At 39.5% G+C, this 22,098-nt stretch overlaps 1 protein-coding gene across 1 annotated transcript in view; it reads left to right on the top strand.

Annotated features, from left to right (window-relative positions):
- Positions 1-22,098, top strand: part of BRWD1 (bromodomain and WD repeat domain containing 1) — a gene marked incomplete in the record, with an annotated part of 4,378,631 nt that overhangs the window by 3,502,211 nt on the left and 854,322 nt on the right. The window contains 1 exon segment of the mRNA XM_044071461.1: positions 11,546-11,701. Coding sequence (XP_043927396.1) covers positions 11,546-11,701 — 156 coding nt within the window.

The following is a 22,098-nucleotide window of genomic DNA, read 5'->3' as shown; positions in this document are numbered from 1 at the left end:
TCCTTATCTCCACTTTTATTTTACAAAACTCAACTGAGGAAATAATGTATATATTCATGTCAAAGATATTGTAATGCAAAAGTAAAATAAAGCTTTAAGTAGGATTCTATAAATTAAAATGTGTAGTTGAGATGAGCATGCCATAGCTTAGCTTGTGACTTGTTCAGATAATTATACATATTGCTCCATCTCTGAAGTAAGTACTACCATTTTCAGAAAAGAGGAAACAGGTTTAGGTTAAACTTGAAATACCTGCTTCTTTTACTTACTGTACACAAGAGACATCTTTTGCTGAAGTTAACATTAAACAAACATTTCAGTATTTTTTGTTTGCAGTATACAAATGAGACTGCAATATACACTTCAGCCAAAATTGACTTGAAACTGTCCTTCCAGCCTAGAATTTGAGGAAAATGCAAAAACTAACTCAGTGTGACCATTATACATATTGGAGGATGAGGGAGAGGAAAGGATGAGCTTATTTTAATTTAATGATATATAAATATTAAATGTACAAGACCATGATTCTCCTTGCTTGAGCACTATTCTAGACATGAGAGAGAACTGTGTGTGTGATTATTTCATCTCCTTATGTCACTGATTTAAGCTGCACCTACATAGAACTTTGCTTGACTGTGTTTTGCTTCAGCAGGTACCTATTTTTAAGGCCTAAAACTGTAACAATACCAAATTTGATAGACTTTATTCACATTTGTTGAAAGCAGAGCGGAAGTGAGAGAGAGCATGCACAACATTAAATAATAGAAATGCAATATAGGGATAATATTATACTGGAGTATAAGATTAATTTTGCTAGAAGAGCTTTTTAAGGCAAATGAGGTCTGAGCCTATACCACACACTAAAAGTATCATGCATTAAGATTGAGGCAGCAGATTGTAGAGAGGGAGATAACTGGAGTTAAGGTCATAGTATAGGCATGACATCTGAAGAAAAGAGAGATTTTAAGATAATTTTGTGAGCTGCTTTGAAAGACTATGAGCTGTAGAGAATAAAAATGTGGTTGAGCAAGAAGAAATATAGCAATGTTTTAATTTATTTCAAATTAGCAGTTTAGAGATGGAAGAGACTGAAGATTCTGAAGAATTTGTCAATAAATGCACGAAATTTAGGGCAACAAAATGCACAAGAAAAGGGGACACATCTGGTCTTGGTGGGCTGCCTTCAGAAATATAGCTAAAGAAATATATTTACAAGGCTTTAATAGGTTAATGAGTTATGGTTGGGAAACCATTGAAAACATTTGATATGAAGACAAGTTATCTTAAAACCTGTCAGGAATTTATTGAAAATAAGCTCCTATTGATCAAGCTCTATCCTGAATCACATTTACAAGATTTTTATGACATTAGTTGCTCCAAAGGTAGGAATGTTTTTGCCCAGACTTGTGAATCTGGACCAAGGAGGATTTGTGCTGGGTAGGAGCATTCACAGTAATGTAGTTAAAACCTATTTCTTTTTGAAGATGCCAAGGAGGGGGGGGCTTTCTTTCTAACAAGTTTGGATGCTGAAAAGACTTTTGATAAACGTTGGGACTTTTTCTTTGAGCCCTTAGATACTTGGGATTCTTTTATAAATGTATCAGGGTGATGGATTCCCTATGTCATAATATAACCATGAGTATAAAATTGTATTTTTTAGATGAGCCGTCTTCTTTTTCCCCTCCTTTTTGCTGTCTACATGGAGCCATTATCTGTAAATTGACACAGCTTTTAGTAAAAAGTTATGATCCGCAAGGAGAGACATTTACTTTATCTTGCTATATCAATGGCTTGCTACGGTTTGTTGCTGATCCAGAATTTGATTTAACAACCGTATTTCAAGCTTTGAAGTCTGGCTCAGTATGTAAGATAAGCATGCAAAAAATGAAGGCAGTGAAACTTGGATGTTCATTGTTAGATCACTGTTGCAGTAGCCTAAACGGTGGGGTCCTATCCCGTCACTGGCCATTTTTTCAGATCTTAAGGCTACCCTGCATGTGCTCTGCCAGGAGTTGGTATAAAAATAAGCATTAGAACTTGCTTGCTTGCCTGCCACTGAAATGCTGTCCTTCAGCAGACCCTGTGGAACTCTCAGCTGGCTAGCACTCTTCAAGACTGGACAGCTAAGTCTCCTATTACGGAAAAAACCTTCTCTAAATTTATTTTTCTTAGTTATTTTTCTAAGGAAAACATTTTTTTTCTGTAAAAAAATATGGTCTTTTGATAAGAAACTGATTTAATTTTTGGACTTTCACTTCTTGTCAGAGGAATCTTTTGTATGAGTGCTTGTGTGAACAACTATGTAAAAAGCGCTATTTACTTTTTTCCTAGCAAGTTGAGCCACTCTATTAATCTCCCTGTCTTTTTTTCCTGATCCCAAGAACAAGGGAAAAATAATTATTCATACTCTGAATGTTCACAGGCAACTTGGATATTATGTAGACCAAGCTTCGTCCTTCAGAAGACCTGATCAGCTATTTGTCTCTTATGAGAGTAAGAGAAAAGGAAAATGGGTGTCAGAGCAGACCTGTTTCTAGATGGTTGTTTCATGCTAGTTCCTTTGCTATTATCACCATAATAAACCACTTCTAGGCAGAGTTACCTTCTGCAGCTTAACACAGTTTGTAGTCATTGAGATCTGTGGGGTCCTGGATGTGACAAAAGAAGCCTTCTGCTGCTTCAGAACCAGAAAGACGCAAGCAGAACCCTAGGCGTCATTCTGAAGGCTCGACCGTCACTATAGCTCCTTTGAAGAGTAGGCTTTGGGTGTGTCCAAGAACTCTGGGATTAACTTGGTCATAGCTTAGCCCTTTCTAGGAGCAGACTTCAGAATTTTTTGATTTGACCAACCATAACCACATGTCTAGAGTCTACTAATTCTTGCTAAAGGCTTTTCAGTCTAGAGTAGACTTGGTGATGATCTTATCACAGACAGCCCTAGGCAGCAGTTGGAAATTAAGCTACTTGGATAGTAAAATAATTATATTGGGTGATTTGGTTGATAACTGACAGAGGCATGACCATATGATTGTGTGACTTCCACAAACATTTAAAAAGGCAGGTTCTTGCTTTGGTTTGACTTAGAAGAAGATGAAGCAGTGGAAGGAATGTAGGAGGTTTATAGAGATCATTCACAGATGAAAAGACCTGGTTCCTCTTCAAGAACTAATCCATCAGATCCTGAGAAATCTGGATGAATGCATCCTTTCCCTTGGAAGGGAAGTTGAGGATGGAAGTACTTGAAGTCCTGCTTTAGGTCATGCAGACAGTAGGCATAGTCAAAAGTACAGCAGGCCATATGGAACCTCAGTTTAAGTAGTGCATACAGTTTTCATGGATAGAGGAAGGTTTTTTATTGTGCTTGGTCCACAGTGGGGATGGAAATTTGGACAGATGAAATAAAAAGTTGATTCCAAGACCCAACATAGAAGAGAAAACGCACTCATCTTCTGTCATTATAAGGTTTTAGACTCTGGTTGTCAAATTTTTGTGGTCTGTAACACTTACTGGACTGATCAGGTCAGTTGGAGTCTGCTTATGGAATATCTAGACAGTAATTTTTCTGTCCGGCTGTGGACTTATGTTGAGCATCTACTTTCAGTGGATCTGCAGAAGTAAAGTCTGTGCTTTCAAAACTATGTATTATGGTATCATTGCTATTATGGCTTCATAAATTAAAAAAGTGAGTAAGAACTTAAACAAAAAGGTCTTCACAAAGTTGAATACCCCAAAAAAGCTTTTGGCTCTTGATCTGCAGCAAAACCGCTTTAATCTGCAGCAAAACTGCTTTGGAAATGTAAGAAATGGCGTACTACTCTTACTGTACAATATGCGTGCTTTAACCATGACCCAAAATGCAGTACCTGCATTCATTTTTTAATGTTGGTATTGCATTCCTACACCATTGGCACCTGATAGTCATGCCATCTAACACCTTGCACCTTGAGCAACCATCCCCTTCAACTCACCCTAACTATGCCTCTGAAGATGATTGCTTTAAGCCTTCTTCCATCCTTACATGGTCATTGAGATCTTTCTCATTAGTAGGAATGGAAGCTTTACAGCAATACTTAGGATGCATGATCCTGAACCATGAGGTTCCCCTTGTGGAAGAGTTGTCATGGAGGAAATTTGTAAAGTGAAGATGACTCCCTATCCTTATCTATCTCAAATTATGACCCCACTTATTGCATTCTTCATAGGAAGCCAAGCAGGAGGCAATCCAGCTCTCCCATCAGCTCCAGTTGAGGCATGGTTTTCAATTATTTTTATGAGTGAGCTTCAGTCATGCAACATGTGTTAGTACCAGACAACAGATATTTGGTGCTCAGGGAAGAGCTTGCCAAAGGCTGCATATGAGACCTACATCAGGCCTAATACTGACATTGAGCAATTTATTTTACTAAAAGTGCACTCTCCCAAAACATCACACATTTGTTTGGAAACAGTGGTCTGAATCATGAGCCCTGCCTTGGAAAGCAGTAGTTGATTCAACTCTCATCTTAGTTATCAAATGTTGCTGGGCCTGGGAGAAACCTGTGAAGAGCCCTGAGTTTGACCAGCAAACCATGACCAGGAGACTCTAGCTATTTCCTGTAATTAGGTTAGGTATGAGCATGCTTCACCAGTTGACTTGGGTGAACAGTGTTCTCTACAATCCATGATGTCCCCACCGAGAAGGAAGGTGGTTGTAACCCTCATCCTGACTGTTTATTGTCCATCAAGTTTCTTGAGCCTTCAATTGTCAAAGATGGGCTTACCTCACATGGGCCCCTGAAGACCATTTCTGAAATGAACTTGACTCTAGAAGGGTTTGACCTACATCTGGCCTTTTACTTCTCTAACCTTCTAGTGATGCTGTAGGGAGACATGCAGCTGGACTTAGGGCCATCCCACTGATCCCAGTGTGAGGAATTTCAGCTACTGCCAACATCTTGATAATGAGGTATACTACAAATTTCTCTAACACCCTTCTGGTTGTAGGGTTGAATTGTTGAAAGAGATGGCAGTGCTTCACATTGAGCACCTTTCTCAGGCAATAGAGACAATGTTGATATGAGCCTTATCTTTTTAGTTGGCAGCTGCATGAAAACCTAGACGTTTTTGCTGCTTTAGTCATCACAAGGGAGGCACAGAGGCTAACGTTCTTCGTGTTTCACTGTTGCAGTCATTACATTTGGGTTATCCTGCTGGCAGGTTGCCCTCAGTCGGCCTGAATTCCAAAGTCTTGGGTCCTGCGTCGGTTGCTGTCGCCTCTTCCCTGACGTCAGGTCGTCAGGGGTATAAAAGATGCAGCCGACACCATTTTATTCAGTCTGTCTTGCCGCACGGTGCCCGAAGCAGAAGCAGTTCGCAAGTGCCGGTCGGCCGACTCCTGAGATTTTTGTTAGAGTTTCAGATCTGAAGTCTTCATTAAAAGCTAAGTACCCCATTGGGGAAACTTTTTTCTTGCTCCAGACCGATGTCAGAAAAAGGTAATTGTTTTTCTTGTGGGAAGAAAATACCTCATAAGGACTTTCATTCTTACTGTGTTCCTTGCCTAAGCCCTGACCACGACGTTTCTAGTTGTCAGTTTTGTGCTAGATTTAACCAATGCATTATTAAGCGTCGGTAAGATTTTGCATTAAGCTATTTTGGGCTAAGATTTAATTATACAATGTTGTCGGATAGCCATCCGACTACCGGAATTCACAAAAAACGCAAAGAAAAATAAAAAGACAGTCAACCGTGGTCCAAAACCAACGACGAAGCTTCTCCTAAGCAAGTCGCTGATTCACTGGTTCTCAGTGAGGTGCTTTCGCAGCCCCTGACGCCCACTACTTTAGAGTTGCAGGCCGCTACCGACTCCCACGTGGAGTCTGCCAGGCCGCTGGAAACCCACGGTATTGGACCCTCGGAGATTATTCCGATGGGTCCGGAGCCGCTGAGCAGGCATCGGCTTCTGAGGGTGTGTTCAGACCTAAACAATTATATATTAAACCGACTTCAAAGACTAAAACACCTTCAAAGGCAAAGAAACAAGTTCACCAGCCACAAGGACAGGCCTCCATGCCTAAAAAACAGATGCTCAAAATGGCCGAAGACTTAATTACATCGATCAGGGGTTCCCATCCCCCTCCTGATAAGAGGCCTAGGCAAGAGACAGACTATGAATCTTCAGATCAGGTTTCCATTTCTTCTGATTCCTCTTCTGATCAGGAATATTCTCTTCCCCCCTATGAGGATTCTGATGCTGAAGAATCAGTTCCTTCAGCTTCTCCTCCTGAGGATTACTCTTTTGGGGAAACCTTGCTAACCATGAGGGATCACTTCCACTGTGAGAGACAAGATTTTTCAGAATCTAAGAAAAGGCTCAGAGACTTCTTTTACTACCTCAACACAGGCCTCTAGCTATTCCACCTGTGTTAGACATTGTAGATGCTGTGTTCTCGGAGTCTAGTCTGACCCCTGACTCTTTACCTCCAGCTCCTGTTAAGCCAGACAGATACTACAGGGTCCCTGACTCTCATAAATTCCTTTTCAAAAACCCTACTGCATACCCAGAAACTATTTCTCAGGATCCCAAAGGGGTCAAGGCTTCTACTGCAAAAAAACCTACCCCCTCTGACAGGGATTCTAGGGTACTGGATAGATGGGGAAAAAAGATTTACACATTTGCTACTTTGGCTATAAGGGCCTTAAATTGCCAGTTTCATATGCTCATATATCAGCAATATATCATGACACTGCTTCAACAGAAAATGATGGAAAATTCTGAATGTGCAGAAAACAAAGAAATGCAGGATTTATTGCATGCAGCTGAACAAGTTGGAAAGCATACTTTGCAATGTGGGTTTGATTCTCTGGAGGCCTCCTGCAGGGCCGCTGTTACGGGTTCTGTCATTAGGAGGCATGCTTGGTTAAAGGAACAAAATCTGCCTGACCATGTTAAAGCAAAATTATTAGATGCTCCATTACAAAATGATACCTTGTTTGGTATTAAGGCAGAAGAGGTGTTAAAATGGAGGACAAAGTTAAATCTATGCAAACGGTCAAGGATTTCTTACAGGTACAGCCACCTAGATTTAGCAGACACTGGCCTAGAAAGAATTGGTCCTTTCCAGTCTCAGAGAAACCTCTAAGGGGCAGATCACAGCCACAAGGTTCCTACAGGTCTAAGCAGTGAAGTGCTTCTACCTCCAAGGGTGAAGAAGACAAATCACAACCATACAGGAAACAGTCCCAATGACTTCCCCCTGCCTGCACCAAGCACTTATCTTCTGGCAGCACCCTTAGGGGGAAAACTGGCACTTTTTTCTCAAAATTGGTACATTATAACCCAGGACAAATGGGTTCTAGACATAGTGTCACAAGGCTACAAGTTTCATTTCCATACCCTGCCAAGGGCAAACGGTTGGCCAGACCTGCCAAAAAAATCAATGGTCAGAGGTTCAACAACAAGTCGCAGCTCTCATGGACATGAGGACTATTCAACAAGTGCCACAGCAAGAGCAGGGACAAGGATTTTATTCGACTGTTCTTGGTACCCAGAAAAGACAAAGCATGGAGACCAATACTGGACCTATCTATTCTAAACATTTTCCTGGATATACCAAAATTCAAGATGTTGGCCTTACAGCAGCTTCTGCCCATGCTGGGCAGCAAGGCTTGGCTCGTGACATTAGACCTAAAAGAGGCATACCTGCATGTCCCAATCAGACAATCACGCAGAAGATAACTCAGATTCAAGGCTGGCTCACAGCATTACCAATTCTCTGCACTGCCCTTTGGCTTATCTACTGCGCCCAGGGTCTTCACAAAGTGCCTGGCACCAGTAATTGCTTACTGCAGACAGAGAAATACAAATATATCCTTACTTGGACGACTGCCTCATACAAGCAGAGAATAAGGACATTCTACTACAGCATCTGACGTTTGTGATAAGACTTCTAACTTGCCTAGGGTACACAGTCAACAAAAATAAATCAAAACTAGTACCCTCTCAAGAGAGAATATTCCAGGGTGCAAGCTTAAATACAACTGCCCAGATGGCTTATCTCACTCCAGACAAACAAAGGCAACTGACTACCTATTTCAAGGAAATGGCAACAAAGGCCAAGTTATCTGCAAGAAAAATTCTGCAGGCTTTGGGCTTCATGGCATCCTGCATCTTAGTAATTCCATATGCAAGACTGCATATGTGGAAAATTCAATGGTACCTAAAAAGTGTCTGGACTCAACATTGCCACAGTCTGGAAACAATGATTACTCTAATTCCCTGCCTGCAACAGGAGTTTCGATGGTGGGCAAAGGCTTGTCACCAAAACAAGGGACAACCATTCTCACTATCCCCAGCCAGGCAGATCCTAACAATGGACGCATCAGATTATGCCTGGGGGGGGGGGGGGGAGGCACACATGGCAGGAAGAGGCATTCAAGACACCTGGTCCACAAACCAAAAGCATCTACATATCAATCAAAAAGAGATGCTAGCTGTTCAAAATGCCCTGACAGCCTTCAAGGACCTACTTAACCGGGACAACTACTGATAGACAACACCACGGTCATGTGGTACATAAACAAGCAGGGGGGCACTCATTCTTATCCCCTGTGCAGACTAGCCATGGCTTTATGGGACACAGCATTGACTTACCAAGTTCATCTGCAGGCACAATTCCTGCCAGGAAAAGAAAATACTCTGACAGACGAACTAAGCAGAAACCTCATGGATCCCCATGAGTGGCACCTGGATCCGCAAGTCTTCAGCATGGTAACAAAGAAATGGGGATGCCCGGACATAGATCTATTTACCTCCCCTCAAAACAATCAACTAAAAAGTTTCTGCACAAGGACTTATCACAGACAAGCTTGGAAAGTGGACGCCTTATCACTGGACAAACCTATCAGTATATGCCTTTCTTCCACTGTCTCTCCTCCCCAAGGTACTCCTAAAGGTCAGGCAGGAGAAATCAAAAATTATTCTGATTGCCCCAGACAGGCCACGCCTGTACTGGTATCCGATCTTAAGGAACTTGTCCCAATGCCCAGCCTGGACCTTACCTCAAATACCTCATCTACTGTCCCAGTAAAACAATCAGATTCTACACAGCCAACTCAGGACCTTAAACCTGGCAGCATGGCGGATAATATAGTCATACAAACCACACCTCTCAGTAAAGCTGTGATGGATGTCATTTTAGAAGCCAGAAGGCCTAGTACTAGAAAATCCTATGCTGGAAAATGGAAGAGATTTTGCGCTTAGAACCAAGCTCAAGGAACTGATACAGCTGTCCCAAATATTCCTCAGATTTTGCAATACTTAACTGAGATGCTGGACAAAGGCCTATCTTTTTCATCAATTAAAATCCATGCCTCTGCCATTTCGGCTCATTACAATACAGAGCCACCACTCTTTTCTCATCCTTTATTAAGGCAGTACCTCAGAGGAGCCAAAAACTTAAGGCCTCCAAGGAGAATGCCAATACCTGCATGGGACCTCAAGTTATGTCTTGGAAAAACTCACCTTACCTCCTTTTGAGCCAGCTGCTACTGCGGATATAAAGTTCTTATCTTGGAAAACAGCTCTGCTCCTAGCAATAACTTCTGCAAGATGAGTTTCAGAGCTACAGGCTCTCATGGCTGTGGAACCCTTTATCATTTTTTATCCAGACAGGGTCTCTCTGAGAACAAACCCTACATTTATGCCTAAGGTGGTATCCAGTGTAGCCCTTAACCAAACAATTCATTTGCCAACTTTTTATCCAAATCCACAGAACAAGGGGGCGAAAATTGTGCATTCTTTGGACGTACACAGACAACTTAGATTCTACTTGGACAAAACTAAAGTTTTCAGAAAGACAGAACAATTACTAGTGGCATATGCCACAGCATCATAAGGAAAGGCTATCTCCAAGCAGACTATTTCAAAGTGGATAGGTCACTGCATTTGTTTCTGCTACTCACAGCATGGCAAACCAGTCCCTAAGGGCATTAGGCCACATTCAACCAGAGCTGCAGCCACTTCTGCAGCCTTTCTCAGGGGAGTACCAACCAAAGACATTTTAGAGGCTGCTACTTGGAGTTCAGTGCATACCTTTACAAAACATTACAATCTGCCTCTTTACTTTAAATCCAGGGCAGGCTTTGCCACTGCAGTTCTGCAGGGCCTCATAGCCGCTTCTAATGCTGTTTAGCTCCAGCCCCCCAACCATAGCTTTGGGACTCAACCCAAATGTAATGACGGCAACAGTGAAACACGAAGAACATAGTACAGTTATGTACACTTACCATAAATGTAGATGTTCAAGTGTATTCACTGTTGCAGTCCAGGTTACCCACCTGCCATCCCCCTTATTTTTTGCTGGAACTTATCTTTACTTCTCTAATCTATACAACCTAGATGGTGTATTTGCTTATAGATGAAGGTAAAGTTTATTTTGGTGCATGTATGTTTTATTTGCATCATTTTAGCATACTCTTTTGGGGGCACCTGACATCTGGGGCAAGAAAAACTGAATAAAATGGCTTCAGCTGCATCTTTTATACCCCTGACGACCTGACGTCAGGGAAGAGGTGACAGCAACTGACGCAGGATCCAAGACTTTGGAATTCAGGCCGACTGAGGGCAACCTGCCAGCAGGATAACCCAAATGTAATGACTGCAACAGTGAATACACACTCTAGCATCTACATTTATGGTAAGTGTACACAACTGTACTTTGCACTTGCAAATCAAACTATGTAACACCAGAAAAGAATTAGAGGGGTAGACCAATGAAATTAGAAACTAGACCCTGTCCTGGCAGTAATGCATGATATCACAGTGTATGCTGATGTAGGATGTTTACATTGAGTATGCGAGCTTCCAAAAATGCTGTATTGGAGGAAAAGAGGATAAATCCATTTACAGGGAGAGTGAGTCTTCAGTATACAAATATTTCTTATAGGGTCTTCTATATTAGATTGTTTACTACTTTTGCTTAAGAGATGGATGAATCATTCTGAGGCATATTTCTGGGCAAGGTTAGTGTAGAAGTCTGTGCACTGACCTGATATTCTGACTTAATTAAATCACCAGAAAGCTCAGCATACTTCTCAACTGTACAGATTTTTGCAGACTGTCCAAATTTTTCACCTCATATTTTTGGTCTGCTTTTCATAAAAAAATGTGGTTTTCTGGGAAATAGATTAAAGTCACTAAATAATGATAGACATTTCAGTTTCAGATTTCATATCTTTCAGAAAAGGCATGCTAATGCAAAACATGTTATTGTAACAATTTTTTTAAGTTTCTAAGAGCAATAATTAAGCTGTGTCCCTGATTTTGGTCTTTTGTCCAGATTTCTTGAAAGAGGTTAAGAGGTATGTAGCTCAGTGCCTTTATCTGTACTTGTACTTTCATTGTCTGTTTTTCTGAGTTAAAACCAGTTCCAGTTGTTTAATGCTGCAGATCATTAAGACCGCCCAACTCTACACGTAAAAAGAAGTGTTGTATTTTTTAAATCTTGAATTATTTTGAGTATTTTTCTGTCACTTGAACATTGATGTATTTGTTAAATATTTTTAGCGGAACTGCCTCAAGAGGTTGGTGCTAGTGTTCCTGTAACACCAGATGAAATGGATAACTTACTGTATAAACCAAAGAAGGGGGAGTGGGGAAAGAAATCACAGCATGAGGAATGTGAGCGTATCATCAACGGTATTGATCAGCTTCTAACACGTAGTAAGTACCCTTGCTGATGAACATTTATGCGTGACAGATTAGCTTTATTTTATTTTTTTTTTGCTGAATTTCTTTTTATTAAAAAGTTTAAGAAATAAAAAAAAATTAAGAAGGAAATATTTAACATGGTTAAGAGCAAAACAAGTATTAAAACATAAGTAAACTGTTATATAAGAACAGATTAAACAGCTATTTACAAAGGTGTCTACTAGCTAATAAAATATATTGAGAAGAGTTGTGATGCAATTATTCAACAAAATGGTCATTGTTTAATAGTTCATTTAAACCACTCCAAGTGTTGTGTAAGGAAGTGATCCTTCTAGATCTTGATTTTATGGTAGTAAGTTCCAGATGGCAAACTTCAGATGCTGTGTTAAAAAAATTCCTTGAAGGAGGGAGTGGATTAATTTTTCCAATTCCCTGTTATCACTTTCCTCGCAATTGTTAGTATGCTTCACAGAACTGGATGTTTTAGTCTTGCAACACACTCTGGGATTGGAGTAGTGAAAAGAATTAATGATTTAATTAATGTAACCTAATTAAATTACTAAATGAAAACAGTGAAAGTGGACATCCTTGTTTAGTTACTTTAGAAATTTTGATTTTGAAATGTATGAACCTATTTTAATATACGCATAAGAATTGATATCTAGAAGGTTAATAAGTTGTATACATTTGTCGGAAAAGTAACTTTTTTCCAAGTACCAGTGAGAGAGGACTCCACTTGACCTAGTCAAAAGCACTATTGATATCTAGACTTACAATAGTTAAGTTTTATTTGCAAAGTCAATTAATGATAAGACTACTTTGATATTATCATATGTGTTTCTATTTAATAAAGCTAGTTTGATCATCATCAATCAAAAGTGGGAAGTAGTGTTTCAGTCTTTCAGCATGTATGGACATAAACAGCTTATAATCTGTATTTAACAAAGAAATTTGTCTGTAAGAAGTGCATTTTGCTGGATTTCATCTGATTTTAATATTGGAGAAATAAGCGAGTATTTCCAAGAAGGGGAACATTTTCTAAACTTTGAATTACCTTGAAAACTTTAAGCAATATATTCAAATGTTCTTTTGGCATTAACTTATAAAGTTCAGGAATTATGCCATCATTAACAGGAGCCTTGCTTGTTTTGTTTTTTTTTTTTAATTTGAGCTTTTACCTCAGAATTTAAAATAGGTCTATCAGTAAGATTAATTTGGTCCACATTTAATTTTTTGTTAGCATATTTCTTATTGAATTTCTTAATTCGCTCTTGATGATCTATTATAGAATTATTGTTATTTATTGTGTTAAAATATTCTGTAAATTCCTTCAATAAGTCCTCTAAGTCAGTAACCTTCCTTTTCTTGAAGGGGAATATATTTCTTTAATATGATTAGCTTTATTATACATTTTCATTCTGATAGCTCATTTATGCATGTGTTTAGTGTTGATAGATTATTTTAATATTTTCTAAGTTTATCATAGTTTTGTGATTTAAAATTTCTAAGTACTTACTATTCAGTTTATTTATATCTTTTATCATGTTTGTTTTTTTGGCCATCTAATTTTAATTCATCTATTTGTTTTTTGCAATTCAATCAATTCTTTATCCCATTGTTTCCTCTTTGATATATACCAGGAAATAATTTTGCCATATAAATATGCTTTTAAAGTATCCCATGAGTATATCATAGATGTGTATTTTGTATAGTTAATAAGCATAACCTTTTTAATTTATTTTAGAAAGTATTCCTGGAAGTCTTTCAAACTAGTTGTGTAGACAGGTGTATGTTTAATGGAATACTGTAATTTTGTTTTATGTTTAATTCAAAATTTATAGCATTATGATAGGTAGTGGGCATGTTATAACCTTAACCCTGTCTAATCTATTTATTAAGGCATTCAAAATGTACACTGTATCAATTCTGGCCGGAGTTCCATGCCTATGCTAGTAGTGAGTAAAAAGAAGTGAGCCTGGATCTGAAAAATCATGACTATCCCTGACTTGAATTAAATCATTTTTTTTTTTTAATTCCTTGGCTTGTGCCGATATTATTCTTTCTTGTAGCATTAGAATCCTTTAAAATAGAATTAAAGTCCCCTGCTATCACAGTGATTCCTGTTGTAATATGAATAATTTGGTCTAATTGCTGTTTAACCATCCTAATCCCTATTCCAGGAAACCAATATAAATTGATAAAGGTATAACATTTTCTATTAATTTCCAATGTTACGGAACATAGAAAATTTTTATCATCTTTATAGCAACTGACTATCTTAGGAATAGGTATAACATTTTTCCAGAGAATTGCTACCCCTCCTTTTTCTGATTATGATGAGAGCTAAATAATACAGTGTATGCTTTGGTATTATGTCTATCAATGTTTATTTGTAGTAAATGAGTCTCCGGTCCGCTAATGATTGGCAGTAGATTTTTACTGTGCCGAGGTGCCAGCTTGATGCCCAACCTTAAACGAAGGCACGCCTGCATGTCTTTCAAACGCCACTCGACCGTGGGGAGGACATGCATACTCCACACAGAAGGCACTCCAGCCGAGAATCGAACGGGAGAACCTCTTGCTGTGAAGCGTCAGTGCTACCGCTGCACCATTGTTGAAGTAGTGGTTTTATATAAAGTTTTTCATGCATTCCAAATGGTAAATATACCTTTGAATCACTTCCATAAACTTAGTATTATTGAGTATATATACACTGAAAATAATAGTAGACACCAAAAAATCAATAGTATGTTATATAAAAAACTAAACATAGAATCCTTTTAACTTTCATTCCCCTCGTGGAATTCTAATACTCCTAGTTTGAATAGTAAATCTATCCAAACTATTCTGCCCACTGTCATGAGTAAATCCAAAACCCCTCTGCTATTTTGAAAAATATCATATTGCTTATATAAATGTTACACTTCAATACAACTAAGTATACAAATAGTCTTCTCTTAAAAGTAAAACCTGTTCCTATACTTACATTTTATATACTAAATATTCATAACCCTGGATTTTAACATATAAATATATAATATCTAAGACAAGTCACTCGCATATTAAAAATAATCAAGATTAAATAAAATATTGTATAGTATTAGGTGTTAAACAATTAGTAACTTTTAACACATCTAATTTTCAGTTTTGTGCACATCAGCTATCACTGTGCTGCAGTAAAAGAACTAAAATGGCTTGAGCTACCACAGCTACTTAACTATCACCAGCTGGGCACAGCCTACAATATTCTCAAATATCCTGAAAAAACCCCCTCATTATCCAACCTACTTACTATCTATACTACAAACCGATACCTAAGATCCAGTGAAAAATCTCTCCTCTCCATCACCAAGGCTAACAATAATGCAGGGAAAGCGCTCTACTCCCACACCGTTGCCAGAAATTGGAACTCTCTTCCCCTATCTGTGTCCACTGCCCCCTCCACATCCATATTCAAAAACTCCCTCAAATCGCACCTTCTTAGTACATGGTTATGCCCTTGTATCACATAACCCTACCCATACTACTATTAACTCCCAAATTCCTCTCTGATCACATGCTGGAGCACTGAACCGCTGTAGGCTTGGTCATCTGAAAGGGTACTTTTAACTGTAGAATCCTACTTGATATATTTTCTTTTCTTACCAAAGTATGACTGACATTGTCTTTTTACCCATGTTCTATATCTTTTACCTGGAGTGTTTTTATTAATTCTTGTTATATTACTATGCTCAGTATACATGATGTAACCTGTTTTTGTGTATTATGCTGGATGTACTGTATTTGTATAACTTGATGTTGGAGCTTTTCTCCCCGGGCCTCCGCTGAAAATGGACCTGGTCCAGTCGGAATTTCCCGGTTAACAAATGTAAAATAAAATAAAATAAATAAATAATAAATATTGCTATCTTCATTATATATTATTGCTTCGATTAGACATTGGTTTCATTTATAAACCACTAACATGCTAATAGATGTTTGTATGTGAGTGTGCATGCATATACCTATCTTTTCTTTATTTAAATGGTATTCCCCATGTTGCCAGACTTTCCAGTGTTATAACTTCTTATCTGAGGGAAACTGAATTAAACAATTGCATACAACATGATAGGTGTTAGTAGCATATTAATAAGATTGTCTCATTAAGTTGTTTTGTTATGCCAAAATTAGCCTCTGTCTATCACGTTCTTCACTTTCAGTGCTTAGTTTCACATTTCGCAACTGAGAGAACAGCATGTTGTTGAAGAACAAACTAAAAGCTATATTAGCTTACATATAGTTAAGTCCATTCATACCATTTTACTTCAGCAAAAGTTTCTTTGGCTAGGCTTACTTAGGCCCTTGGGCAGATAGCCTAGTATTTACCTATAAACCTGTAACTTTCTTGGGTTGGCGTAAGCCAGGGAACTTTGTTGACTAGGCTTACTTAGGCCGATAGCCTAGTACCTACCTATGAACCTACCTATGACAAGCAATTAGCTCTTGTTTTAAAGTTGACTTGCAGTCTGTCAACAAGACAATTATATGTGTATATTTGCCCAAGTAAGTACATATGCATGAATTCACATGTGTTTGTGTACTCATTCTCAGGACAACTCACTTGTGTGTTTGTAAAAAAAAAAAAAAAAAAAAAAAAAACTAATGCATTCTTGAATCACATTTCACCCCAGAAAGGACCATTGTTCAAGAAAACACCTAATTTCCCATCATTGGAGTTGCACTCCATATCATGCTGTATTACCAAGGGCATCAAACTCAGATGTGCTCTTTGATATCAAAAAGAGTGCCATCCAGCTACATGGGAACCCACCACATCTGCACCACCAGAACTGAAAGTGTTTTGTGCACTCAGTCTTGTCCCCACATGTAGCGAGTTTTATGTTACAACAGAATAAACCATCCAACATCCTCACACCTGAAATAAACTCTCTTCCCCATGCCAGCTCCAATATGAGCTCCAAGAATTGAGACCACAATTGGTAGACTAATCAGTATGCAAGATAGTAGCCTCCATGTGCAGTCACCTATTTACAAGCATCAGCATGTTCAGAAGTTGCCCCAACCTGATATAGATCCTTTCTCTTCCACTTAGCCTTACCCATTCAGTTGCTCAAGCCTTACCCATTCTGTTGCTTTCTACAGCATTCCTACTTTAAAATCACCCGACAACAGTAACACATACAACTGTCAACTGTTCACTTAATGTGAATTGCAATTTTTAACAGCAAAAAGACTCCTCAGAATTATTTTAGAATTACACTGAAATATCCTTTAGTTTATAAAGAACTTAAACTTTGAAACTGTAATACGTGTCACTGTTCTGCAATTTCAGCCCACAAATCACATCAGTGAACTACTAAAAGTTAATATTCTTTTGTAAAAATGAATCAAAATGATGAGTAAAAATCCATATACCTTATCTAAACCTATACCTTTGAGTAGTATGCTTGTGTTGTGAATGGTATCTTTATATTGTCATATACTATGCCTTTAATTTTAACTAGTGCATATGCGCTTTAATCCTTTTCATCAGATGCAAATGTCGCACTGATGCAGCAATGGGCATGGAGCACAAATGAATGATTAAAAACTAAATTGCTGCTCGAAATGGCTTGTGACTCTAGCGGGAAAGCAAAAGAAAGGAACACTTTTAAAAGGCTTTAACTATTAGTAAGAATAAGAGCTCAAGCTTTCAACTCTCAAAACCAGGCAAGTCTGTTAAACTCAACATTAAACCTTTTTTCTCTTCACAGCACCCAATCCAGGAAATCTGCCTACCACAAACTCCGGATCACGTCACATTATCACAGTCATCAAAAGGAACAACCACCCAGCGAAGCAAATATATTAGACACACACATTCACGAAAACCAAAAATAACAGAAGTAACTAACATACAACCATGAACGTTTCCCCTCCAGTGAACTCTGTCCCTATCCCCTATCCCCTACCAGAAAACATCAGGCCATCAAATAAACTGCATTTTAGATATAATTCTTTACAAATCATAATAAGTATTGTTATGTAACTATAGGTATATATAAAACTAAATGTATATTCAAGAGCAAAACAAAGGAAAATAGTATAGTAATAAAGGAAAACCATTAACTATTCATTGTAAAACCATGTATAATATGTGTATTGAATTTATAGAGAAGTATATTAATTATTAATTTTATATGATGAATTAGATGAACAAAGTACAAATTGAAACAATTACCTTCGTGTAGAGTGCATTCAGGCTTTCTTTTTATTATGTGGGAAAAAAAATGTAAGAAGACATTATTATGCAAATAACACTGTATTCTAGATTACCTGAGATTTGGCATTGAATAATTAGTCACTTCTGTTTTCATTTTTTTTCATTAACTTTTCTGTTTCTTTCAGCTTGTCTTTTTAGGAATAATTGTACCACTCCATATCTTTTCATTGATATGTTATCTATTTTGATTTGAAGAACGTCATTGCATTGTCTAGTTCCTCAAAGATTTTAGTTTCATCATGGAAAAAGGATGCAGACAAAGTATAGGAAAAACTTTACTCCTAGATTTCAAACCAGTGCATCCGCTATGCCCTTTTGAGGCCAGTCTGACCACTCCAGACCGCCTCCTCTGTGACTACCCGCCATTACACCCAAACACCCCACTTTCCCTCCATCTCACCCGCTCCCTTCCCTCCTGGCGATTAATCACATAAGAACAATGGGTACTCTCTATCATTCACTATTTCATGACTTGGTGGATGCTATCCCCTTTTCTTGGTATCCCTCAACCACCTGCAAATCAAACCCACCTTTTTCCACCTATCATTCAGCAACTTCTAGATCAAGGTACCGTAGAACAGGTGCCATGCCATCAAGAAAACTTAGGCTTTTACTCCAGAATGTTTCTGGTACCAAGGAGAGATGGCCAGTGGAGACCAACCCTAGACTTATCCTTTCTAAATCTCTTTCTCAAAGTTCCCAGTTTCAAAATGATTACCTTATCCCTGCTCTTACCACTCTTTCCAACTCAGGCTTTCATGGTAGCCCTGGATTTGAAGGATGTATACTTGCACATCCCTATTCACCCAGATTACTGGATATACCTCAGATTTAGGCTCTTGCCATTTGCAATTCTCTGCCTTGCCCTTTGGGCTCTCTACTGCTCCCTGAGTCTTCACAAAGTGCCTGGCTCTCATCATCGCCCACTGCAGGACTCAGTGTATTCAGATATACCCATACCTGGATGACCTGCCCATCCTTCATCAATACAATCCAGTCCTTCTACTTCACCTACAACAGGTAGTCTTCACCCTGTCTCAGCTAGGGTTCACCATAAATCATGAAAAGTCTCACCTGATCCCCTCCCAAGACCTGGTTTTCCTGGGGTGCAGGATAAGAACAGACATAATAAAAGCCTTCATTTCAGATCAAAGAATCCTAGAAATTTGTCTCTACTTCCAAAATCTTCTCTCACTCACTTCCTTGCCAGCTTGAGAAATTTTAAGAGTTCTAGGCCACATGGCATCACTCATACCCATGTTGCACCTAGCAAAACTCCACATGTGGAAAATCCAGTGGGTCCTGAAAAACTTATGAAGCCAACACTCCCAGGCCGTGGACATCCCCCTCCCCTTACTTCAATATTTGAAGAAGGAACTCCGGTGGTGGATATCAGCTCTCCAACTCAACCAAGCGACCCACTTTCAGGTCCTTACGCCCCTCCAATAGGTCTCCACAGATGCTTCCAACCTGGGGTGGGGGACAGTGCTACTTTCAAACCAGAAACAACTCTCAGTGCAAGGCACTTGGCTCAACCCAAGACAGAAGGACCATATCATCATCCAATAAATGAGGGCTTTACACTTGACCCTATTAACTTTCAAATCAGTCCTTCAACCAGGAACCCTGAAAGTAATCACAGACAATATGACTGTCCTGTGGTACATAAACCAGCAAGGGGAACATAGTCCTACCCTCTGTGCAGTGTAGCAATCCAGATCTGCAACCTACCAGTATCCCTCCACATTCAACTGGTAGCTGTTTATATCCCTTCAACAGAGAATGTCATGGCAGACTTCCTGAGCAGAGATTCAGCTCCACGTCACAAATGGATGCTTCACAGGGAAGTATTTCTGGACATAATCCACAGGTGGGATATTCCATAAGCAGCTCTTTTTGCCTCCGCCCAGAACAGACAGATGCCCAAATTCCGCACAAGGAATCTGCATCCACAAGCGTGGAAAGTAGATGCCTTGTTCTTCTCTTGGGAGAGAATATACCTCTATGCCTTCCCCCACTTCACCTTAATACAGAAAGTCCTCCTGAAAATACAGAACAACCCAAAAATCCTGCTGGTGACCCCCTTTTGGCCATGACAGCATTGGTTCCCCTCCTACTAGCCAAGAGCAACCACCACAGGTTACCCCACTGAATAGACCTGCTCACACAGGACAGGGGATCCCTACTACACCCTCAGGTGAGCAATCTGAAATTAGCCTTATGCGTGATAGGGTTTTGATCCCCTACCGACACCTATACTCAGAGGACGTATTCCGTGTTCTGCAGGAGGCCAGAAAACTACCTCTTTACCTATGGTCCTGTACAACTTGTGTGAGCTACTTCACTCACGACTAACATACTCATCAGTCAAAGTGGAATTATCTGCCATCTCTGCCTGTCTGCATAGCTCCCCTCCTCTGGCTTCCAGACTGGAGGTCAAACTTTTCTTCAAAGGGGTTCTTCACATCAGGCCTCACAGGAAACCTATACCTCCCCTTGGACTTGAACTTCGTACTAGAAAAACTTACATTACCACCCTTTGAACCAGCCCATTCAGTATCCCTGAAGTTATGGACACTAAAAGCAGTGCTACTAGTGGCCCTTACATCCGCCAGGAGGGTCTCAGAGATACAAGCTCTCATGGTTAACTCCCCTACTTTGTTTTCCAGAAGGACAGAGTTGCTCTCGGGACCACCCCCTCCTTCATGCCTAAGGTAGTTAATGAACTTTTACTAAACCAGACCATTCACCTACCAGTTTTCTACCCTCAACTACAAAACTCCTCAGAAAGGACTCTCCATTCCTTGGATGTCCACAGACAACTGAGGTATTACCTAGAAAAACAAAACCTATCATAAAGTCAGACCAACTTTTCATCTGCTTCCACCCGAGAGCTCTAGGGAAGGCAGTCACCAAGCAAACCATCTCTTCATGGATTTCTAAATCCATTACCTCTTATGGTCCTCGTACCATGGTAAATCCCTGCACAGTCAAGACAAACCTCACTCCATCATGGCAGCTGCTTCCTCAGCTGCTTTTTTCAAAGGAATTGAGTACGCTTCCATCCTGGAAGCTGCCACTTGGACTTCTGTCCACACATTTACCAAACATTACAAATGGGACCTAGTCTCTAGAGCTTGGGCAGGATTTGCCAGGTCCATCCTCCAAGGACTCATTGACCAGGGATCCCTGTCCTCCATCCAGGACCATACTTAAAAGCTCTGGTACTCTCCCTACTGTTACGAATACTGCAACATGTGAATAGAAGGACATAGAACAGTTGTGTAAGAACTTACCATAACCTTAGATGTCCTTCTCTTCCATATTGTAGTATTCAGTCACCCCCCTACTTACCCCTCTACCTTACTAAATTACGTACCATGTTAACTTGTGGGGACATAACCCTTCTATCCCCCAATTCTCCACTAAACACAAACTTCCTGCTACCCTGACTCTAGCCTTTGTGTAATTCTAAGGGCTCCCTTGGGACCCTTCTACCCACAGGAATACTACTATATGCGCAATTCATTCTGAGGAGGGTGTGTGCAGACGTCTGCTTTATATCCTATGTCAGTTTATGGCCCTGACAAGAGATGTCACATGTATCCTCCTGAAGCAAAGACTTTGTTATACTGGCCAGTAGGCGGTGCTGCAGGCAGCAACTCCCTACTGTTATGAATACTGCAACATGGAAGAAAAGGACAACTAAGGTTATAGTAAGTTCTTGCACAACTATTTTGTACCAACTCTGAGGTCGCACTACAGTGGGGAAAAGGGCAAATTTTCCAGTCCTCACTGTACCCTGATCTCCATTCAGAAGCTCCAAGTCTTGTGCAACATCTGCAGCTGATGATTCTTTTCAGGGGAAAAAACACAAACTGTTGTTTCTAGGATCCTGGAAGTGGTGTGCAACATCTCCAGTTGGTTGTTCGTTAAGAATTTTGGTAATGTAAACTGATGTTTTTATGTTGTCATCTCGAAGATCTTAAGTTTTGGTTATCTGTTATTTCAGTAAACTGAAGTAGACCCCTCTTGCATAATCTGTCCATGTACCAGTATTGCTTCTGTAGGAAGAAGGGGCTGAATCAGTCTATTCTTCCGGCAAGTGTCAGTCAGTTAACTGAAGATCTGCCCTTATGTTCTGAAT

This window comes from Protopterus annectens, chromosome 5.part0, assembly GCF_019279795.1.
Source record: "Protopterus annectens isolate FY-2018-M chromosome 5.part0, PAN1.0, whole genome shotgun sequence".
Taxonomy (NCBI): domain Eukaryota; kingdom Metazoa; phylum Chordata; order Ceratodontiformes; family Protopteridae; genus Protopterus; species Protopterus annectens.
This window is presented reverse-complemented; position numbering and strand designations above follow the sequence as displayed.